At 35.2% G+C, this 25,726-nt stretch overlaps 1 protein-coding gene across 1 annotated transcript in view; it reads right to left on the reverse strand.

The window, feature by feature from the left end:
- Positions 1–25,726, reverse strand: part of TRHDE (thyrotropin releasing hormone degrading enzyme) — a 366,112-nt gene that overhangs the window by 143,532 nt on the left and 196,854 nt on the right. Inside the window, exon 6 of the mRNA XM_008155542.3 lies at positions 10,415–10,552. Within this exon, the coding sequence (XP_008153764.3) occupies positions 10,415–10,552 (138 nt within the window). The remainder of the gene's footprint in view (positions 1–10,414; positions 10,553–25,726) is intronic.

The following is a 25,726-nucleotide window of genomic DNA, read 5'->3' on the forward strand; positions in this document are numbered from 1 at the left end:
ACTTGTCCCATATAGAAAGTTAGCATGTGCCCTCCCTGTGTACTAATCATGACCTGGTGAACAGGATGCTGTGGATGCGGAACCTGGTATCAGAAGAAACAATAGTGAAAATGACTCATTGGCCTTTTCATATTCACCTCTAAAAATGCTAAAAACTGTATATATTTTCCTCTTTGGCCATATAAAGATTTTTAAACTTTAAGTCTGGAATATGTTGGTAGAGTACTGCAAGTTGAATTGCCACACCTCCCTTTTTACTCATGTTTCCCATGATCCCTTGTGGATTTTTCTCAGCTTGCCAATTCTTTCCTTTCACTCTGTGTAACTTCATTTTATTTCTAAAATATATCAACCTTGATATAAGAATTGCTAAAAAGTGTTTGTGTTTTTAAAGTATCCTCTTTAAATGTGCTTAAGTAATATTCAAATCTGTGCCTCTCTCCCAAGCTTATAGCAATCCTCCACAACTTGGCATCATATGTAAATTTAATGAGCCTTCACTTTCTTTCATCACCCAGGTCATTGGGTCATTAATTCATATTTCCCTTTGTGCTTTTAGAGAAAAGAAACCATGTTAATCTATCTTTTCCAGTCTTCCTACCTTTGCACAGCATTTTCTTATTTTCATTATACTTTTAGGACAAAAGCATCCTCATTTTCAATCTACTATTAAAATGGAAAACTTGTTACTGACAACCATTTTATTAGATGTAATGCTTGCAACTCTTTTACCTTACAGACTAGTTCTTACCTTTTTCTCTCCCCATTTTAAAAATATGTATGTAATTTTAGTTTTTTTAATTCATTTAATCAATATGACCTTGATATGATCCATGTTGAACATTACTTGGTATTTCTGCAAAAACACTCAGTTCTTTAATTTAAATCCACAAAAAAATTAGTATCTGCTCTGTTAGCTCCTAATCTTTATTTCTCTATAATCTTCTCCACCCTTATAATACATTTCTATATAAAAAGTGATTTAAAGTATAATAAAATTACTATGCTGGAAGAATAACAAAAAACAGAAGTGGGAACAATTAGTATAATGAGAGAAGTTAAGCCAGCAAAGTGCTGATGCAATGAGAGGTTGACTTTCGGCAGAGGTTAATATTGTCTAGTAACAGGGATCTTTGGGGAGGAGAGCATGGGAGGGCAGTGGCAAGAAGTTTTTATTAAGTGCTACATAATACAATATAAAAAAATAATAAGTTCTACATGCTACAACTATAGGCACAACAATATTTTCTGAAGTTTCCAGATCTATCATGTTATTTCTGACTCGACCACAACTCCAGGACTATTCTTTCTAGAATGCAATTCTGACCTGCTGAATAAAGGTCAAACTTCTTACTATCACATAAGAGGTCTTCCAAGTTCTTACGAGCTTATCTTCCCAAACTATCTACTACCCCAAACCCTCGCTGTTCTATGATCATGTGAAATCCTTGATATTTTACTCAATCACTATTGTGTTCCTTTTATGAACCTTCTCTGCAACAGGGTTCTTTTTTTGTGCCTTTTTATCACTCCTTCCTCTTACCCACATAAGTACATCTTATTCTTATTTTTATCATAATTCCTAAGATTTTGAGGTTGGCATCCATCACTTTTTTCTAACCATCATTTTATTTTGTACTTCAACTGACTTCTGTGGGCCTTCCGATTCCATGACCTATCAATCTCTCGCACCAGAGGATGAGCTCATTAGACTTGCTGGCCAGTCAGAATGCCCATAGGGACTGGCCAGTGGTGATCTATTACCTAATCAGAACAAACCACAACCCTTTGGGGGAACAAAAATAGATTCTGTTCTGAGGCAGGAAGTTAACTTTTTCTCTGAGCTCATTAGGATCATAAGGTTGAGGACTCATTCAGCCAAATTTGTTTGGGACCACCTCTGTAAGAATTATCTAGAAATTATGTCAGATAGTGGTAAAGAGCCATGAAGCTGATGAAAAGTAGATTTCTGATGACACTGCTGAAATACCTGGATTTAACCATTCCTAAAGCTTATGCTAAATCTCAGGCTTATCAATTATTCAGTCAACAAATTCCTTCCTATTGCTTAAGATGGCTTGAGTTACTTTTCTACATTTAAAAGGGAAATACTGCTGTTAACACTTATATGTAACTGCACTGATATTTATAAGCTGTCTCTCCTTTATGTCTTATTGATTGTTATACCCTAGCACTCAGCACACAGTGCCTGGAACATAAGCAGAAGCTTACACATGATTTTGGAATAAGTGCTCCAACCAGAGTTGTTGATTAAATATGGTGGTAGTAAGAATGTTGGCACTAGAACCTGGTTTTCTGGCCAACATATCCTTGGATTGATCATGACTCAATTTTAAAATGAAAATAATATCCCCAAAGGAAGATTATGATAATTAAATGAGTTAAATGTAAAGAATTTGGCACAGTGCCAATCACAGACTAATCATTCAATGAATGTTAGCAATTAATAGTATTTATGGTTGTATAATTATCCACATTATCTGTCATACACCCATAAATGGTTTACTCATTCCATCTACAAAGTTAAATTGGTTATTACATATTACCCACCTGCCGATTTACTACTAGAAAAAACTTGACAGAAGCCAAGTTGGAGAACTGAACAAAGGCACTAAAAATACATTAAGGACTGGTAGAGAAACTGTCAAAACGAAGCCCCTGATATTACAGCCAACTTGTTCTTATTTTTATTTTTGCACATTTACATTAGAAAATTATTTTCCATACATGCTAGCAGGAACAGGGGTCACTATTTTTTACTAAATTTTTAGATGTTTGATTTGGCACCATGTGCGTGAATCCAAACAATGAGGGCCTATCAAGTTAACATGATGAACAAGTAGACAGAAAATCAATAAGAATATAGAAGACTTAAACAACTCTTATCAACCAACTTGACCTAACTTCCATTTATAAAACATTCCAGCCAACAACAATGAAATACACATTCTTTTGAAGTGCATGCGATACATTTACCAACAGACATCAAATTCTAAGAAGATTCAAGCCATACCGAATACAGTTTACTGACCATGATAAAATTAAATAAAAAATAAGTAACAAAAAACTTTCTGGAAAATTGTCAAATATTTGTAAACTAAAAAAAAAAATGCATTTTAATAACTCATGGGACAATTAATAGATCAAATGTGAAAATATAAAGTATTTTAAAGTGAATGAAAATGAAACCTCAATATATCAAAACTTGGAGCACGCCATTGGTAATACACTTAGGAGGACATTTATGGAATAAACATCTGAATTGTAATAGAAGAAAAGTCTCCAACTAAAGATCTCAGCTTGTACCTCAAGAAACCAGAAAAGGAGGACAAGTTAAACCAAAGTATATAGAAGGAAATAATATTGATTAGAAAGATAATTCTATAAAATAGCCAGTAAAAGCAAAAATCAACTAAACCAAAAACTAGATTTTTTAAAATAAAATGTATAAACTTCCAGCTAGACTAAGAAAAAGAATAAGACAAAAATTAATAATATCTGGAATAAAAGAAGTTGCATTTTTAGAGATGTTGTGGTTATTAAAACAATAAGAGAATATATCATGTCCAACTTTATGCCAATAAATTAAACATCTTAGATGAAATGGGTCAAATCCTTGAAAACATACAAATTACTAAAGATTACTTAAGAAAACATAAACTGAATAACCTGCTATATATTAATGAAATCATTAGTTAAAAATCTTCCCTGCCTGGCTGGTGTGCTCCGTAGTTGAGCACCGACCCAGGAATCAAGGGGTTGCTGGTTCAGTTCCAGGTCAGAGCACATGTCCTGGTTTTGGGATCAAACCCCAGTAGGGGCCATGCAGGAGGCAGCTGATCAATGATGTTCCTCTCTCATCGATGTATCTATTTCTCTATCCCTCTCCCTTCTTCTCTCTCTAAAAATCAATAAAAAAAATTTTTTTAAATCTTCTCATGAAGACAATTCCAGGCCCAGATTGCTGTACTGATAAATTCTACCAAATATTTAATAAAGAAAGAATATAAATTCTACTTAAATTCTTCAAGAAACTTGAAAAAGAATAGTTTACATTCTATGAGTCTAGCCTTATAGCATTAACAAAACCAAACAAAGACATTACAAGAAGATAAAAGAAAAACTACAGACCAATATCCCTACTGAATATAGATGCAAATTTTCAAAACAATTTTCAGCAAATTGAATCCAACAATATATTTTAAAAATACATTATAATCAAATGGTATTTGTCTCATAAATTCAAGGACAACCTAACATTCAAAAATCAATCACTATAATTCACCATATTATAAAGTAAAGCAACAAAAACAAAAATATAATCACCTTGATAGATGGGGGAAAAGGATTTGTTGGAATCAGCATACATTTCAGGTTAAAATTCTCAATAATGTCAAAACAAAATGAAACTCTTTCAACCTGATAAAGTGTATTTATAAAATATTCGAGGAAAAATCATACCTAATGGTGAAGGAGTGGATATATTACTCCTAAAATCAGGAACAATACAGAGATGCCTGCTCTCACTTCTTCTATTTAACATTTTATAAGATAACCATATAAAAATAAATTGCAATTCTACATAGAACAAAAATAATAATAAATGGAAATTAAAACAGTACCATTTACAATAACCTGGAAATATGAAATATTTAGGAATAAATATGAAGATTTATATGCTGAAAACTATGTTGCTTAGAAAAAATAGACTCACACATACATAGTCCACTGATTTTCAACAAATATGCAAAGCCAAATCAGTGAAAAAAGGATAAACTTTTCAGGAAATGATTCTTGAAAAATATAATATCCATATTTAAAAAAAATAAAAATATATTCAAACTTCACACCATATGTAAAAAATTAACTCAAATAAATCATAGATCTAAATATAAACCTAAAACTATAAAATTTCTAGAAGAAAAAAGAAAAAGAAAAACCCATATAGCCTTGAGTTAATCAAAGATTTCTTAAATATGACACCAAGAGCACTTTCACTTAAAAAAAAAAAGATGATAAAATATACTTAATTAACACCTATTGCTTTTAGAAAAACACTGACATGAAAATGAGAGACAGGTTACTATCTGGGAGAAATATTATTTGCATACCATGTGTCTGATAGAGAACCTGATTCAGAGTATATAAATAACCCTCAGAATTTTATAATAAGAAAACAAACAACCCAAATTTTTAAAAAATGAGCAAAGAATTTGAACTGGCCCTTCACCAAGGAAGACATATGAGGGAGAATAAACAAATGAAAAAAAATGGTCAATAGCATTAGCCATTAGGAGAATGTAATTTACAACTGCAATGAAATACCTTACAATATCTACACTAAAAGAACTGATTATACCTAGTTACTATTGGGAAAGAAGTGGAGAAAGTAGAACCCTGTATACTGTCTGTGTGAATGTGCCATGGTACAATGGTACAACTACATTAGAAAACAGGTCATTCAGCAGTCTTAAAACATTAAACATACCTATCATATCATCTGAACATTCCACTTCTAGGTGTTTACCCAAGAGAAATAAAAGCAAGTACACATGCAATGACCTGTACACAAATGTTCATAGCAAGATTATTAGTAATAGTAAAAACTAGAAACAACCAAATGTTCAGGTGAATAAACAAATTGTATTATATCCATATATACTACAACATGAAGGTATCTGAAAATCATTCTGTGGAGTAAAAGAAGGCAAACTAAAAAGAGTGCATACTGTATGATTCCATTTATATAAAACTCTAGAAAATGCAATTTAATCTATAGTGAAAAACTTGATCAATGGAAGAGTGAAGAGGGATGGGAAGTATAAAGAGTCATGAGCAAATTTCTAATGAATATATTCATTAACTTGATTATGGTGATGTTTTCATTGTGTATATATATGTCAAACATGTCAAATTATAGCTTTTAAACGTGCAGTTTATCATACTTTAATTATATCTCACTATAGCTGTTCAAAAAAAGATTTTTTTTTTTAAAAAGTCTTCATTGACAATGAGTAGATCCTAGTATCACTTGAAAACATGTAGTAAGGATACTATTTTCAGTGGTACTTTCAGCATGAAGATATTTGGCTAGACATGAAAACAAACCCACAGCTAATATTACACTCAATGGTGAAAAGTCAAAAGACCTTTTTCTAAGATCAGGAATAAGACATGGCTGCCCAATCTCACCATTTCTATTCATCATAGTACTGAAAGTCCTAGCCATAGCAACTAAGCTAAAAAAAGACAAATAAAAAATTGATTGTTTAATTGATTAATTACTTTTTAAAAAAGAAACAAAGGCATCCAAATCAGAAAGGAAGAAGTAAAATCATCTATCTTTGTAGATGACAGAAAACCTTAAGGATTCCACCAAAAAATTGTTACAACTAATAAATTGATTGAATAAAATTGAAGGCTACAAGTCAATTGATTCAACAAACAAATCTGTTGGGTTTTTATACATTACCAATTAACTATATGAAAGAGAAATTAAGAAAGCAATCCTATTTACAAAATCATCAAAAGCAATAAAGTACTTATGAATAAATTTAACCAAGGAGGTGAAAGACTTACACACTGAAAAACTATTACACTGAAGAAAGAAATTGAGGAAGACTCAAATAAATGGAAATATATCCATGTTCTTGAATGAGAAGAAATAATATTGTTAAGATATCCAGACAACACAAAGCGATCCACAAATTCAATGAAAGCCCTATCAAAACTCCAGTGAATTATCCTAAAATTGATGTGGAACCAGAGAGGACCTCAAATAGCCAAAGCAATAATGAAATCCTGAGAAACAACTAAGCTATAGGTATCACACTCCCTAATTTTAAGCTATATTATAAGGCTATTGTAATAAAAACAGAATGGTACTTGCAAAAAAAAAAAAAAAAAAAACAATAAAAAACAGGTACATAGAACCAGTGGAATGAAATAGAGAGCCCAGATAAAAATCCATGCATATATGGTCAACCACTTTTTGACAAGAGCACCAAGAACACACATGGGGAAAGGATAGTCTCTTCAATAAATGGTGTTGTGAAACAATATCCACATGCAAAAGAGTTAAACTGGACTCCTTTCATATACTTCTCAAAAAAAATTCAGTCAAAATGAATCAAAGACTTAAGTGTAAGCCTGAAACCATAAAACTCCTAGAAGAAAACAAAGGGGAAAATATCCTTAACATTGGTCTTAGCAATCCTATATAATAAAGATGTAATATGCAAATGGTCATTACTCCATGAAGCATAATGACAGACCGTGTAACGACTGGATCACGGATCACCAGGAGGGTGGGGCAGCGAGCTACAAGAGAGTGGTGGAGAGCTACAGGAGAGGGCAGGGCAGCAAGCTATGGGGGGGAGGGTTAGGGGGGAACAACAGGAGGGCGGGGCAGCAGACAGAGAGCTACTGGAGGGCAGCAGCAAGCTACTGGCAAGCTACTGGTGCACAGATTCGTGCACAGGGCTACTAGTGATTAGATAAGATACCAAAAGCACAGGCAACAAGAGCTAAAAATCAAAAAAACAAATAGGACTACATCAAACTAAAGAGCCTTGGCCCAACAACAGAAACAATCAATAAACTCAAAAGGCAAACTACAGAATGGGAAAAAACATTTGCAAACCACATATCTGATATGGGGTTAAAATCTGAAATATATAAAATACTCATATAACTCAATAGCAAAATAACAAGTAATCCAATTAGAAACGGGCAAAGAACCTGAAAAGAAGACATACAATGGCCAAAAGGTATACAAAAAGAGGCTCAACATCACTAATTTTAAGGAAAATGCAAATCAAAACCATAATGAGCTAACACCTCATACCCATTATGAAAAAGCCAAGAGATTACAAATGTCAGCAAGGATGTGAAGTAAAGGGCACCCTATACAGTGCTGCTGAGAATGTAAATTGGTACAGCCATTATGGAAAACAATATGGAAGTTCCTCAAGAAATTAAAAATAGAACTACCATATGATCTAGCAATCCCACTCAGGGGTATATCAGAAGGAACTGAAATCAGTCTCTTAAAAAAATTATCTACAAACCCATGTTTCTTTTAGCATTGATTCACAATTGGAAAAATACAAAAGAAACAGTCTTTCAATGAATTAATTAATATAGAAACATATATATATATTTATATGTATATATTATTATATATATATATGAATATTATTCAGCCATAAAAAGAAGAAAATCCTGCCATTTACAACATGAATTAAATTGGAGGCTATTATGCTAAGTAAAATAAGCCAGACAGAGGAAGACAGATATTACTTCTATGTGGAATTTTTTTTAAAGCCAATTTCATAGAAATAAAGAATACAATTGTGATTGCCATGGTCAATTGAAAGAGAGAAATGGGGTGATATATGTGCAAGGGTACAAATTTTTAGGAGTAAGAATAATATGTTCTGATATTCTAATGTACATCATGGTGACTATCTATAATAATAAAAGTATAATATGCAAATCGACCGAACGGCTGAACAGCGAAACAGCCATCCGGATGACCTTCCGGAAAAAGCCGAGGCTGCAAGGGCTGAGGCAGCAGGGGCTGTGAGGGCCTACTCTTGCATGAATTTCGTGCATCGGGTCTCTAGTAGTTAATAATATGGTATCACATACTTGAAAATTGCTGAGAGTCAATCCTGGGCATTCTCACCACAAAAGAAAAGTTAACTATGTCAGGTGATGGATGTATTAATTATCTTGACCTTAGTAATCATCCCACAATGTATATCATCACATTGTACACCTTAAATATGTATAATTACATCTGTCAATTGTTTCCTCAATAAAGTTTCAAGAAATACATGGCTAGAAACAAGTATCCAGTAGTCTTTATGATGGTGATCCCAAGAATCATGGCAAAGTTTACTTGTTTATCACATTTGTAAAATGGCAAGACTTTGCACCAAAATATAAAGAGTGTAAAATAATAATTATTGTATCTTTACTCTTTCCTACTGCTTTGTATCTTAAACTTCTTGAATAAATTTGTAATTATTCAAATATAATGAAGCTGGAATAGATGTTATTTATGTGTAAATGCATACTTGTAACATATTTACTCAAAATAATATTTTTCTAATATTCATCCTGAAGTAAGTTGTTATTTACAAATAGTCATAGAATTGGTGGTATGTGGGAAATAACTACAGACATGTCTCTAAACTCATCTCAAGCTATTTTAAATTATTTTTCATTATATTTCAAGAATCAATACAGTATAAGTAACTGAATGTATATCCAGCAAAATCTAGCCCAAAAACTCATATATAAAAATTAATAGATTTTAAATATAATTCTACACTTTCACTTATTTTTATAAAATATCAGAAATACCCTTTTGAGCCAATGTGATGATCAGTATCTTGAACAGATATTTTCTAACACTATGTATATTCTTACATATTATAGCATACAGTATTAACTAATAATCATTGAGATAGTCATTACCGGAATGCAAAACCATATATCTAAATTACTGCACCAAAGAATTCTGATGAATCATTATTTGATCTTTAGTTATATTTAGAAATATCTTGTTTTTAAGAAAAAAGAATATCTTGCTTTTAACACTTTTAAAAACTGAAAACATTATTAAATCAATAAAGTACATAGAAATCCCATAAATGCAAGTCAATAGGCCAATAATAAAGTAGACTTTAACACTATTTTAATAATTATTAAATGGCTAGTAAGTGTTAAACAATACTCTACTAAAATTAGAACTAAAAGAAGGGGTATAAGGAAAATCCTAATCCAAGTAACAATGGGAAAAAGTTCATAGTGTATTATATTTTGATGTCTGATCATTTGTCCAAAATCTCTGCCATTCGAAGTCTAGTCTTTAAATTTTCATTTATTATGCTTATAATCCAGGAAACATGCTTAATCCCCCAAATCTCCCTTAAACATTGTTTTAAAAATATATGTCATGTCACTGTCTACACCCCCATTGGCATCTGCAATCAAAATAAGTACGTTTTTAAGGGACATTCAGGAAAAAACTATTTATCAGTATACTAATATAGGTCAGTTCTCTTATTAATAACATTAGAACTGACATTTACATAACTCCATTTCTACAGCAATTTCTTATTGAGTCTCCAAACATTTATTCACTAATAGTTCCAATATTTCTATGCATTTGGCAAACATTCATCTCCATTTTACTGATTTATAAAACAAAGTTCTAATTCGTAAAATAACACGAACCTAGTAACTCTATGTTTTCTAACTCACATTCTCATTTCTATGAGCCAGGAAGAAGAGAAGAATATAATACATGTAGCATGAAATAGCTTGGCTTCCTCAGATTAGTAAAATACCCAGTTGGCACTTGGGTCTTATCTATTCCCACCTTTTTATATGCGATCCAGTCAAACACCCTGTCAATGTCTGTTGCCTGTAGCACTTCCTGTGATACTGGATGGGAACTGGCCAAGCCATCAAGCAGCATCACTTCGTGCAGAACATCCGTCAGAAACCTCTGTTTTTCCTGCAATACAGTAGACAGCGCAATATCATAGGTGATTCATGGTTACGACAGAATGTGTGTGACAACATGAACAGAATCTGTGTTACTTAATTGATGATGTTCATCAGCCTACCTGGCAAGACTTAACTCTAAAGAGAACCCAGTAAATAAAATGCCCCTTAAGTTAGTCTAAAATGAAAGTGGTTGATCTGAGCACATGAAACAAAATCAATGAGCTACAAAGAGATAGAAACAGTGGACTCTGCGCTTTAACAGTGGCTAAAGCAAATTTGGACAGTGGGCACATGGTGAAACTGACTAAGCTTATTCGTGCATTCTGCATGGTCAAGACTACAATCCCAGTCACAAATAACCTTCTTAGTTCAGTTCTATATTAACTAAACTTCAGGGTTCCAGTGCTGTTTTGCTATTTACACCATTTGTTTCTAGTACCTTTTAACAGCTCAGTCTCTCTCTCTCTCTCTCTCTCTCTCTCTCTCTCTCTCTCTCTCTCTCTCTCTCTCTTCTCTCTCTTTCTCTCTCTCTCTCTCTCTCTCTCTCTCTCTCTCTCTCTCTCTCTCACACACACACACACACACACACACACACACACACACACTTACACATACACATTTATTTCAGGAGGCCACAATAAATAATAAAAGACATTATTGAAATGAAACTATAATATCTGTGGATGTATAATGCATATGTGAGGTCAGAATAATGGGCATATTCCATTAAATTAATTTGTGAAAACAGACAAAATAGACATTAGTATTTGCTGTAATAAAAGCTGATTTGTTATGTTAGGAATAAACTGTAAAGAAAAGTTACATCTCTGTTGTTTTTATTTTATGAAGCCTGATTTGAAGAAACAGCTTGGGTTTTGTCAAAAATAAAATGCTGCCAGCTATTCCTCTGCCTGGCCTCCTGCCTTCACTGAGGGAAGAGGGAAAGAAAAAAGAAGTAGCAAGAGATAATAAGGGCTAAATAGCCCCTAGATAATTGGGACCTGAGTATCATTACAGAGATTAAAGAGTGCAACACTTAAATTGCTCTAGCTAATTCTGAATTCATTCCTGGAGCATCCTAGTTTTGAGGCAGCAGATAAACAGTGTGTTATTTCTGAGTGAGTTGTAATTTCAAGCTGAGAGTACACCAATCCTGGACTTTAAAAAAATAGAAATGGAAACTAAATATGCTAAAAAACAATAGTTAATTGGGCATGTGTGTGTGTTACTTTAAATCTGGCTGTAAAGAAACATTTTTGTTCATCATCATTGGCTCAGTGATTTAGCATGTTTAATCAATGATTCAAGTAATTAGCCATCCAACTATATACTGTAAGATTTACTTTTTAATGGCTTATTTTATAGTCTATTGACTATGTATCTAATTTCTTCAGTCCTTTTTTGTCCTAAGAGTTTCACATCAATGGTCTCTGCTCCATCAGAGGACAATGGAGCAATGACTGAACCCAAAGTCACTTTGAGTTCCAGAAGACTGCTCGAGACCATAAGAGGCCACAGTGAGCCCAGCTAGTGTTACTTGGTGATTGAGTGTTGACCTATGAACCTGGAGGTCATGGTTTGATTCCCGGTCAGGGCACCTGCCTGGGTTGCTGGTTCAATCCCCAGTATGAGGCATACAGGAGGCAGCCAATCAATGATTCTCTCTCATCAATGATGTTTCTATCTCTCTCTCCCTTCTTCTCTGAAATAAATAAAAATATTTAAAAATTAAAAAAGAGGCCACAATGAGAAGTTCAAACTTACAACGAATGAATTGACAAATATGACAGAAACTAATACCGTTTTATTTCTCAACTTAAATTCTTATAAGTACCGCGCGCTAACCGATTGCGCCACTGGAGCCCCTCAACTTAAATTCTTCATCTAAGACAAATTAAAGAGCGTGAAGTTGGACTTTTGTGATTTAAAATTTTAAGAACAAAAAGGCTGGTGTCTACATTGCTCATTTTAAGTGCATTAGAAAGCAAAATTATAAGAGAAAATCATGTATTTCCAAAATAAAAATGTTAGTGCTACTTTTAAGCAAGCATGCAATCTTGTGACTCAATTTCAAAATACACATTAAAATTATTTGATGTTGGAATTCATGGCAGGAATCATGATGTATAATTATATTTCAACTTAACCAATAAACATTTTTTTATAAGAAGTACTAATTGAAGAGGTGATTTTCATTGAGAAGATAACATATTCAAGTCTTCAAATAGTGATTGCCCATAGCATTATGTCACTCATATATCTCATAAAAAAACACAGTGTAAAATGAACTTAAAGTGATGCTTTATTTAATCCTAATTATTAAGTTAGCAACAATAAATATATATTGATCAATATTAAAATTTAGTAAACATATAATGGTTTTATGTATGTAATACTTAAGTGGTATAAAGTAATTGGATTTATAATTACAAAAATAAAATCTTAGGTAAATTCAAAAATGAAACTTTCTTGTTTAAGCAAATGTAAGTTATATGTGATATGTCACTTCACACATCTGGAGAAAAACAAACCCTTGCCTAGTAAGTAGAATTTCAAGAAGCAGTGTCTAAATTTAGTAGTGTTACATCAATTAGCAAATATATATAACATATATAATATATACATATAATATATATAATGTTCTACATTGTTGGAGAGATGATATTGTGTAATTGAGGGGGAAAAAAGCATTAAGAGGGAAAGAGAGGAGAGGAGGGAAAGCCTGTCAGAAGAGCACTCACAAAACTAAGAAGAGAAGAGAATACCTTAAATTGAGAAGGAAAAAAGAAAATTCTAGCCAGAGGCAAACCAAATTTAACAAATGTACTAGTACAAAGGGCATCCAGGAGAGAAGGTGCTAATTTTTTATAAGGTCCTGCATCACAATAAATGATCTTAGCCTGTCAGTCCCTGGCTGGGACCCTCCTCCTCTTCATTATCATCAATAACAATAATAACAGCAAAAACTACTAAGTACTGATCCATTGCCTACTGTGGACCTGAGACTATGAAAGTTTAAAAATAAAGTTAAGTAAATTGTGTCTATAATGTGAGATGAGATAAAATAAAATAATTAGCCACAGCAAACAAAATCATAATTTCCTCTTACAGACTAGAAATGCTAAAGAATTTTGAGGGAAATAATATAATTATTATTTTGTAGATATATAAATAAACATATATATATACATATATATAACAAATATCTATATATATATAAAAAGCCAGCGACCATACCAGCCATAATGACCATAACGACCGGTTGCTATGACACTCACTGTGGCCAGCAAACCTGCCGATCAGGGGGTGGGGCCGGCCGGCCAACCTCGAGGCCCCTCCCCTCTGCCTGCCTGCCCCTGATCAGACTCTCCCACCCCCATCAAGAGCTGGCCACCAGCCAAATGCCCCCTGCCTTCCTCCTGCCCAGCCCCACCCCCAATCAGCATGCCCCACCACGATAGGCCAGCCCCTGATCTCATCCCCCACCCCAATAGGGGGCAGGGCTGGCGCTCCAACCTCCTGCAGCCCCTCCCCCACCCAGTCCCATCCCAAATCGGTCCCCCACCCCATCAGGGGCAGGGCCAGCCAGCCAACCACCCATGGCCCCTCCCCATGGCCAGCCCTGCCCCAATCAGTCCCCCAACCCGATTTAGGGGCAGGGCCTGCCAGCCAATCGCCAGTGGCCCCTTCCCCCAGCAGGCCCAATCTTGATCAGGCCCTGATTGGTGCGGGCCGGCCAGCCAACCTCCCGCCATCTCCTCCTCCTGACAGGCCCAGCCTCAATCCACCCTGATTGGGGCTGGACCAGCCGCACCCCATCCATGCATGAATCCATGCACTGGGCCTCTAGTATAAAAGTAATAAAATTATTTATGGAGCCCTAGCCAGTTTGGCTCAGTGGATAGAGCATCGGCCTGTGGACTCAAGGGTCCCAGGTTCAATTCCGGTCAAGGGCATGTACCTTGGTTGCGGGCACATCCCCAGTAGGGGGTGTGCAGGAGGCAGCTGACTGATGTTTCTCTCTCATCATTGTTTCTAACTCTCTCTCTCTCTCTCCCTTCCTCTCTGTAAAAAATCAACAAAATATATTTTTAAAAATTATTAATGGAAAGGTAGCTTTTGATCTGATCTGTGATTGTGTGTGTGTGTATAGGGAATAACATACTTAGGGTGCACATTCAACAGTTAGTTTTTATTCTACTTCATATTTTAAGGACACTGTGCACTATTCTTCTACTTTCAAAAAGTAGCACAGTAAGGTAAAATGGAGCATCTATTTACAAATTTACTCTTAGTAACAATAAACCCTACCACTCTAATATAGACTCCTTGGAATTGTTAAATACATGCCTACATTTAAACAGTTCTAATAATGTTGAGCATATAATATCACATTGAACTATTCTTCAAAAATATATTAAGTTTAATTTTTGGAGAATAATGGAAGCTTTTCAGAAAAGTAAACAAAATTGGAACAAATGCACACAGTTAAGAATAACACATGGAAAAATAGCCACTATTATTTTATTAATTTATCATTCATACATTCACTCAACCAATTTGTATTAAACTCATACTTTAAAGCAGATATTGTACTGTGTTTAGGGAATAAATATATGACTAAAGCCTAGTCCCTAACCTTAAAAGTGAAAGAGAAAGTACAAGAGAATGACAGATAAAAAGCTAACTGTATGATGGATGCTATAAAACACAGAGGGCGAAATGATTAATTAGTTCAGAAAAGGCTTCATAGACTAAGTGACATTAAAGTGGGTTGTTGAAGGATGAAGGGTTACTCAGATGAAGGGGAGAAGCAGCTAAATAAAAAGGGCAAATGCAGTCAGAGGAAACATGAATAAAAGCCACTCTGTTTGAATCCTCAGTTCTCAGGTTGCAGAGTTTGTTCCTAATAAATAGGCAGGAGCAGACATAATGACCTAATAAAAGTAGTGTCTTGGGGAAATTAAGTTATCTGCGGTATACGGGGTGACTTGTATGTTGAAATGGGAGACAGAAAGTGGCACTTGCACTAAGCGGGGATTTGGTGCTGATGTATTAAAACAAGCTGCTGCCGAAGGACTGTTGGATCCGTATGTTTTGAATGAAAAATCAACTGCCATTGATGCTTTGATGCCTTGGTCGCCTTAGTGGATGATGGAGAGGAAGTACTAAGAGATAACCACATGGCTTCTGGACTTGATGGAATTTTTTTTAATGGAGCTGGCTATTGACAGAGAAGTGAAAAAGTTTGGTTTGGTGGGCAAGCAAAAAAGATCAGCTTTAGACATTGCAAGGAATGTGACAATGAACATCCAAAAGCAATATGCTTTACAAGCAAAAACCTGGGTCAAAGATAAGGAACCAAGTGCTAACCAACTTTTGACAATAAATTTTAGTTTTAAGTGAAGTCTCAGAATTCACTCTTTTTTATTATTTCTTATAATTTTAGTATTTCATATATTGGCATTTAGCAATATACCTGGTATGTAAAGGAAGTTATTAAGAATTCTTATCGTGGCATTAGATTCACCTGAGAAATTACATTCCTTGATGTCTGAAAATGGCTGCCTGACCATCAGGGTCTGAAGGGTTTTAACTGAATATGCCTGACCTGGCCATAGTCAAGGTGAAGAGTGGGAAAGCAGGAAGTACTATTGAGAGGTAGGGCTGTCAGGAAGTTCCTATTAGAAGACTGACTAATCTTAGCAGAGAAATACGAGGCAGACACTTTGACTCTGTCACCAGAAAAGAAAGAACAAAATCAGAATAATCTGAACTGAGATCAAAGAAAGTCAGATACATCAAACCAGGCAAGGAAGATGAGTGCCAAGCCTGAGCCAATTCAAGCAGTGGAAAAGTGCTCATAGGCATTAAAAGAGAAAAAAAAAAATTCTCAGGGCAAATATTTTTTATTTGTTTGTTTATTTTGTTAATTCGATTCAAGATATAAGTGAAATCATATAGTATTTGTCTTTCTCTGACAGTCTTATTCCACTCAACATAATACTCTCCAGGTCCATCCGTGCTGTCACAAATTCACATTTTTAGGAGAATGGATCTGAACGTAAATGGCTCTTTTGGTATTCCCCGGAGAAGAAACAGGCTCACTGCTGCAAAGAGCCCTAGGCTGGAAGAAAAATATCTGCCATTCCCTGTGACATGGAGCAGGTTACTCACTCGTTTTAGACCTTAGCATCCTCATTTGTAAACATATGTGGTTGTGAAGATTAGATAAGAGAATTTGTTCCACAAATATTTATTGAACACCTGCTATATCCAAGATGGTGTACCTTGTTCTGGGAATGAAGAGACACAAAGACATGAATCTGACTTCTAACGATTTCGTAGTGTAAAAGAAGAGACAAAGATAAAAACAAGTATTAAAACACCACCTGCTGTACTTAAAAATGGAAGTAGGTTCAAGACACAGTGTGACTACACAGAAGGCTGTGATTTGTTCTGCCTAGGACAAAGCAGGAAAAACTCCTGAACTGATCATTTGAGTTGAATCTTTAAGGATGATGTGAGTTTTCTGGAGGTATACAGCACAAAGGGGCATTTTGGACAGAAAGAAATGTCTGGAAAAACTCATGGAGGTCTGAAACAGCCTGACCTGTTAGGGAGAGCAGAAGTTTGTGTGGCAGAAGGTGAGTATAATGAGGTAAATGATTAATGATTAGCAGAGACATGTAGACAAGAATAAAATGATCAAGGATCCTCTATGACAAGTGAGGAAGCTAGAATTAAGAAGTGACATCATCAGACCTACATTTAGAGAGGTAACTATGAATAGTAAAAAGTGAGCCAGAATGAGAAGCCACTGGAAACAAAAGTAGGACAATACTGCGTAATCATGCACAGATAGCACACAATATGGGCCTTATCTTTGTGATCACAAAACATTGCACCAATTATTTCTCAAAAATTTAGTCAATTTGGGGATGACCAATGGTGATCAAACAGGATATTTACTTTAGAATTCCAAAATGTATGAGTTAAATATAGATATAGACAAACATATACAAAGATATATAGATATAGACATAGACATAGACATAGACATAGAACATAGACATAGAATAGACATAGACATAGACATAGACACAGACATAGACATAGACATAGATATAAATATTAGATGCACACATATATATAAATCCAAATAGATACAAATATTTCATTTTTAAATATTTTCACTTGTTTATGTAAAGCAATGTCTTATTCCAGTTTTTAAGATCACAATATCCTCTTGAATGAAGATAAAGGCACTTTCTAATCTTTAGAGTCAAAAAGATATTCAAATAATGTAGTCTACTTCCATACATGTTTATTGACTGTTTCATATATATGTCTTGTGTTAGAGGTTGGGAATCTAACACAATTGAGACACAATTCCTGCCTCAAGTAACTCCCATTATGATAGAGAAGATAATACTATTTGACAGCTGAAGTATTAGAAACATTAACAAAGTACTAGGGAAGTAGACAGCAGAGGTAAATGCATAGGTAAAAATTGCTTCCAGTGTCTATGACCATGCGGATTCAACCTCAATTGATCCAAATAGAAGACAAAAGATATATGTAATTTATGTTTTACCTCGTTAGGAATCTATACTACCACAAGATAAAGTCATTTAAAGAGCCACAGGTTAAACAGAATGCCACATGAATTATTACTAATCTGAAGCCCTTGCTTACACAAGGCTAGAACAAGGGATATGGACTGCCTACCATTGCATGATTTGGCTTTTTACCTATATTCTTCATGTCTTATTCAAATCACGACCAAGTTTTAAGCAGAGGAATACAATCAAGAATTCGAAGAAATACAAACACACTTGGGGGACATATTCATCAGTTGTCTTTTTATGAGGTATTACATCTCAGTAACTTTGCAAGTATCATCTTTTGTAAACACATTACATAATGTCATATTTATAAATTAGAAATCATTTGGATTTCAAGTCTCCTAAAATGTCAAAAGAATTGTACTCTATAATTTTCTATTGTCATCCGACTTTTGTAAATTTTTTAAATGTCCAAAGATATTTTAATCTTTACTCAGTTGGAAATCAGCTGGTTAGACCTGTGGAATATTGTCATTATTTAGTTGAATTGTTAACATTTCACAGAAAGCAAAATCATGCTGATAAATTTTAAAAAATTAAAGAGCTAGTGAAAATAAATGTTTTCGTAAAATAATGTACTTTAAGAATTAACATATCAAAATCTCATGTTTAAAATGCACATGTGTAAGACATTAATCATTTTCATGTAATGCTTATTAATGCAGTCCATTTATAGTAAAGTCAAACTTGTGTAAATGCACATATATATAGTACACATTGAGGAATATTTTTTAAATAGTCACCATTAATGACTACAATGAAATCAGTACCTCTGTGTTTATTTACATAACATTTTACAGAAAGTAGTACATGGACACCATAATCCAGGCAGATCCCTAGTGATATAATATTACTCTGTGATTTTACACCAGCTTACAATGAGTAACTGAAATGTGTTCTGTAAGTTATTCCTTTTACTATCGGCACATTTCACCCACTGCCAAGCCACAAATGTTCTAAGATGACTTATTCAATGTACAAACTAAAAAAGCAATTATATTTCTATAAGAGAATCTTGGATGATTTTTTTTTACTCCTCTCATAACCCCAAATAACTCCCTGCACAGGTTTTTATGAACTGCCATACTCTCAAACATGTCTAGCGCAGAGAGAGTGGGCTAAGCTGTTAGCCTCTTCAATGACTACATCCTTTAGCTGCCTTATGTTTTGTTAGGGACATCCAAGTTAAATGTGCCATGTCTCATATTATCCAAGATGTAACACAGCTGAGGGAAAATGCTAAGATCAAACACAAAATGTACTGCATTTCACACAACCAAATTATGAACCTTCTGCAGACCTACTCAAGATGCTTCAAGGCATAGAAATATTCATTGGCATAGTTAACATCAATTAGTCACTCACATTTTTATTAATTATGTTATTCCAGGGTCTTAAGAAACAATTATAAATGTATTTCAAATAATGTCAGACTCAATAATAATTATGAACAGGTTGTCTAATTACACAGCTCATTCTAATTCTAGCAGCCCCCAAATCTCTGTGAACAATCACCACATGCCATGGGCGTTCATATAGCCTTCTTCAAATGCTCATATTATTTGGCTTCCCTTTATTTTTTAGAATTTCTTGACTCCTTTCCCTCTATTTTTCTTCAAACATTGATCCAATGTAGTTTCATATATTTTTAATTTCAATATACTTTGTAATTAAATAAATGAGTTCCTAATAGAGACATAGAAACTGTTTTGATTTATCATAAATGATCTGGTGACCTTCATTTCAAAATTTTTTTTAACTTTTGGCCAGACTTTTATTATTGAACACTTTATAGATGCTATGTTCTGGTCAAAATGCTGACAAATAATGGTGAAATAAACAGCCCCTAGCTTGAGGAAGCCTATTGTTTAGCGGGAGATAGCTACTTCCTGTCCTTTGTTACATAAGGAACTCATTCCCACTCTTGTACATGTCACTTCAGGAAATTCTTCATAGATTTTAAGCTCCTGAGAGGGAACAGTTTTTCCATCTTATCAATAACCCTGTCTCTCCTTTGGCAGATGGAATTTTTTCTTCTATCTCTGTGCTTAATTTTTTGACTAGCTGACAAGACATTTCAATAATATTAAATTTGCCAATCATTTTGATATTCACACACTTGTTTCTCACATCCATCACAAGGAATCTCTATTTTGCAGGCACGCTAATAATAAACTAATTAAGCATTATAGTATTTGATTGATAAAATGTAATTCAGAGATAAAATGTAATTCAGAGTATTTTAAATGCATACTGAAAAATCATCTTAAACAGATTAAATGTCTGTTCAAATGCTAATGGAAACTTTCTTATAGCCTTCAGGTCTAGGATTCCAAGGATAAGCTAATCACCTCTCAAAATTTATTAACATGGTTACCAAGTGGTTAATTCATTTCATGTCATTTTAATTTGTGAAGTAAATAATAATTCAAATGGCTAATACTATAACAAAAATATTAACTTGATGCGTGAAATTTATTAAATAACACATTTTGTACTTTAACTCATGTATTTATTATTTAAACAGTCAGTTCATCAAATAGCATTAGCCTGATAAAAGTATACATTTGTTGCTAGATATCAAAGTATCAAAGTCTGTATTTTCCAATGAAAATAAAACAGAGAATACATAGATGTACTAGTAAGTGTTTAATGGCACACAGTAAATGCTACTTAAGTCTTTATTATTACAAGTGTTATTGGAGTAATTGAGGTAAAATTCTTATCAAACTCAACCTCACATTATCTTCTTCTCTCTCTCTCTCTCTCTCTCTCTCTCTCTCTCTCTCTCTCTCTCTCTCTCTTCCTCTCCTCTCTTTCTCTTTCTCTCTCTCTCTATCTCTCTGTCTATCTCTAGCGTTCTCTTCACAGGAAGCTCTTTTGCATTTTTTTATTTGTATCCCTTAAAGTTAACTACTTTCTTGACAGCTATGTTTAGTAGCATCTGAACAGTGTTAAAGTAACCTTGATGAAAGGAGGAAAAAAGTCCCATAAAGTGCTCTGGGCTGAGACAGTCACTCCTTGCTTAGAAATGAGCTGTGTTCTAATGTCTTTTAAAACAGATAGCTGCCTGTTTAAGGGTGATTAATAATTTAAAAATTAATAAAGTATTCTCTGGTGACCCACTTAGTCCCCAGCTTTCACTTTTGGTGTGTTCATGTTAGAGGTTTTGCAAAGCAAATTTTTTTAACATATTTGGGAAAAGGCTAATAATATTAGATGTTAAACCATTCACATACTGTAGGAAAATAAAGACTTTTACCAGGGGTGGTAAAAGAGACAGACTAAACAGTGGTAGGATCTGCTATTGCCAATGATGTCTAACAGAATATGCATCAATTTGTAATAAATTTTTGGCTTTACCAATTTTTTTATTTATCAAGTGACATCTGACAATTTTAAAAAGTTTAAATATCGTTGCTTTCAAAATGCTCTTACTTGTGATTCATATGAAAAAGGACGCCCTTGCATTATTGTTAGGCTCCAAGTTCAGTAATAGTTTTTATTTTCTTAGAAAGTGTTTAATCCTATTAATGTATTGGTTGCTTTTGAAATTTGTAAATAAATATAGAAAGACCTTGACATCTTGCAAACCTGAACACAGTTTTTGGAAAAAATACTTTATCCCAAAGGGAATGCTCATTTATCTTTTATCTTTTTAAAAAATATATATATTTTATTGATTTTTTACAGAGAGGAAGGGAGAGAGATAGAAAGTTAGAAACATCGATGAGAGAGAAACATCAATCAGCTGCCTCCTGCACGCCCCCTACTGGGGATGTGCCCACAACCAAAGTACTTGCCCTTGACCGGAATCGAACCTGGGACCTTTCAGTCCGCAGGCTGATACTCTATCCACTAAGCCAAACTGGTTTTGGCTATCTTTTATCTTTAAGTATAAAATATACACACCCAAAACACTTCACAGCTTTCTGAACTAAATTACTTTGAGGTTTTTTTAAAAAAAATTATCTTTTAAGAACATACATGAAATTTGAATTTGCAGCTTTGTTTGAAATTTTTTAAAATCATAAAGAAAAAAAAAAAAATGAGGCAATGTGATTTAGAAACCTCCCAGACACATACCTGAATATATATGGAAACTTCCATGAAATACATAAATATCAATGAATTATGTTTGTTTTTTTTCCCTTTCTAACCTTATTTAATAAAAGCTAGTTTAGTCTTCCATTTAAGACATCAAGTAAAACAGATTCACAATTCCTGGGACATAACACACCTTGATAACATTTAAGCTCTTCAAGAGCTTCCATTTCCCAAAGAGCTGTGAAGCCAACGTCTCCATTCTTATAAAAGAACTACAAGAGTAAACAAACTATGAATGCAGTATCTATTATTCAATAGTATTTTTATCATCCAAAATATATTTGTGCTATGAAACTTCTAAATCAATTATTGTACTTCAACCATTAACACATGATTATCCAGCCTTATTCCTTTCTTTTTTCTTATAGATTGCCTTAACAGAGCTACCAGAACAACTGAGATATTTTTTTTTAAGTGCAGAATTAGTCCCCAAAAGAGAGAAAATGTAAACACAATCTGTTATTACATCAGTGAGAGGTATTTTAACGTTAGTGTAACAGGTGCAGTTCCCGTTTTAACCGTTAGTCCTTGCTAGAAACTTGTAATATCTCTTCAGTCACCATCAGTTAGAATCCACGTCTGTGGCCTGCTTGTTAACACTAAGATTCTGTGGGGTAACTGTAATTTGTACACTGTTGAGTGTCAGTCTAATCCCTGATGCAATGGGTGTTGACACATTAAAACTCATCCCACAGTTACTCGGACTTCAGATATGTAAAACTATTGAACTAAAACCCCTTCTTCTAATGGCATCAGCTGCTGTCCTCATTCTAGCTCTCTCTTGCTCTGTGTAGTCTTTGTCTTCCTATAGATCTATTTTCTCCCAATGCCTCAAACTACTCTGACCACTAACATTAAAGGAAAAGCAACCCTTTCCCCCAGAAGACAAGGCTCTAGCTCCCCAGTTACTCTTAAATGAGAAAAATATTTTTCTACTCTTTAAAAACAAGTCTATGTTTTTAGCAGAAAAAAATAGCTTGTGTGTGGGTGGGGGGGCAGAAGGGAAGGGTGAGGGAAAGCACAGAGATGTCCGTTTTGAAGACTGTGACCCCCCAGGAGACCCAAGCAGGCACTCCTACTTCCCTTCTAGTCTTTCAAAGTAAATGTCACTTTTAAGCTACTGAGCAGGATCAAAAAGACCACAGACGCTTGGGACTGGCCATAAGAAGCCTTTAAATTTTTTATGTTCAATATGTGTCAGTCATTTGAGAATAAAATATAACCTGGCCAGTTGAAAACAACTGGATCACCTTCTAATTTACTGAAACCTTAGGAGTAAAATATTATATGTGGATTTTGATCATAATAAAAAAAAAACACAACTATATGAAAAATTATATAAATATATATATAGTATTTAGTATTCATAAGGTAAGATTCTAAAATGAATATTTAATTCCCAAACTATCTTTCTCTGACTCCATATATTAACTGGGCAAATATATCTTGATATTGATGAATTATAAGCAATAGTACTAATATACCAACTATTATTGAAACATATATTAACTAGTTAAAAAGCATGTGAAAGCACTTTTTTTCCTGTAGACATTAAATCAAAGGTGGACTTGGGAAAAGAACAGCTTAACAAGTAAAATATTTACTAAAACCAAGATTATTCTCTCCACTTTTCTGAATACTAGAGTATTTTTGTTTAGAATGATTAAGCAGTGCATTTTTACATTTAAACTCTAAGCAAAAATAAACATTGAACTCAGTTAGCCCTATACAGTATCTCCCCTTATCTGTGGTTTCATTTTACCATGATTTCAGTTACTTGCAGTCAACCACTCCCAGTCAAAAAGGTCAGAAAATATTAAACAGAAAGTTCCAGAAATAAGCAATTCATAAGTATAAGTTTTAAATTGCACGTTTCTCTAAGTAACATAATGAAATCTCATGCTGTCCCATTCCATCCCACCCAAGACATGAATCATTCTTTTGTCCAGTGTATCCACACTGTATATACTACCCATCTGTCAGTCACTTAGTAGCCATCTCAGTTATCAGATAGTTGAGAGAGAGAGAGGAGGAAGGAGAAATAGAGACCATATTCATATACTTTTATTGTAGTACTAGAGGCCCTGTGCACGAAATTCATGCACTGGTAGGGTCCCTAGGCCTAGCCAGTGATTGGGGCCTTCCGGCTGCTAACAGGGCCTTCCTTCCCCAGCTGCTGGATGCCAGCTGCTGGCTGGGGCCTTCCTTCATTCCATGCCACCCCCTGGTGAGCAGCACATGTCACAGCAAGTGATCAAACTCCCGGTCTCCCGGTCGAACTCCCAAGGGGACACTTTGCATATTAGCCTTTTATATATCGTTACTAGAGGCCCGGTGCACGAAATTCATGCACGGAGGGGGGTTGTCCCTCAGCCCAGCCTGTACCCTCTCCAATCTGGGACCCCTCAAGGGATGTCCGACTGCCCGTTTAGGCCCGATCCCTGGGATCGGGCGTAAACGGGCAGTCGGACATCCCTCTCACAATCCAGGACTGCTGGCTCCCAACTGCTTGCCTGCCTGCCTTCCTGATTGCCCCTAACCGCTTCTGCCTGCCAGCCTGATCACCCCCTAACCACTCTGCTGCCAGCCTGTTTGCCCCCAACTTTCCTCCTCTGCCGGCCTGGTTACTCCTAACTGCCCTCTCCTGCAGGGTTGACCACCTCCAACTGCCCTCCCTTGCAGGCCTGGTCCTTCTCAACTGCCCTCCCTTGCAGGCTGGGTGCCTCCCAACTGAACTCTTGATATTGATGGCCATCTTGTGGTGGCCATCTTGTGTCCACATGGGGGCAGGATCTTTGATCACATGGGGGCAGCTATATTGTGTGTTGCAGTGATGATCAATCTGCATAGTACTCTTTTATTAGATAGGATAGAGGCCTGGTACAGGGGTGGGGGCCAGCTGGTTTGCCCTGAAGGGTGTCCCTGATCAGGGTGGGGTTCCCTTGGGGCGTGGGGCGGCCTGAGCGAGGGGCCTGTGGTGGTTTGCAGGCGGGCCATGCCCCCTGGCAACGCAAGCTGGAGGCCCTGGTATCTGGAATTTATTTTCCTTCTACAATTGAAACTTTGTAGCCTGGAGCAGAGCCAAGCCTGGGGCTCCCTCTGAGGCTGGCCGGCAGCCATTTGTGTTGGGGTTATAATTGAAACTTTGTTGCCTTAAGCGGGTGGGCCAGGCCAGGGTGTGTGGAAAGCTTTGCTTCCCCTGTTGCCGGCGGCAACCCTGGCCTGCTCTCTCAAGCTCCATTCTGCCGCCATTTGTTTGAATTTGTTTACCTTCTATAATTGAAATTTTGTAGCTTCAGTGGAGGCTTAGGCCTGCAACGGCTATGGAAAGCTTGGCTTCCTCTGTTACCTGGGAAACCTTGCTCTCTGTGGCTGTAGCCATCTTGGTTTGGGTTAATTTGCATACTCGCTCTGATTGGATGGTGGGCGTGGCTTGTGGGTGTGGC

Source organism: Eptesicus fuscus, chromosome 7 (genome assembly GCF_027574615.1).
Source record: "Eptesicus fuscus isolate TK198812 chromosome 7, DD_ASM_mEF_20220401, whole genome shotgun sequence".
NCBI classification, from domain to species: domain Eukaryota; kingdom Metazoa; phylum Chordata; class Mammalia; order Chiroptera; family Vespertilionidae; genus Eptesicus; species Eptesicus fuscus.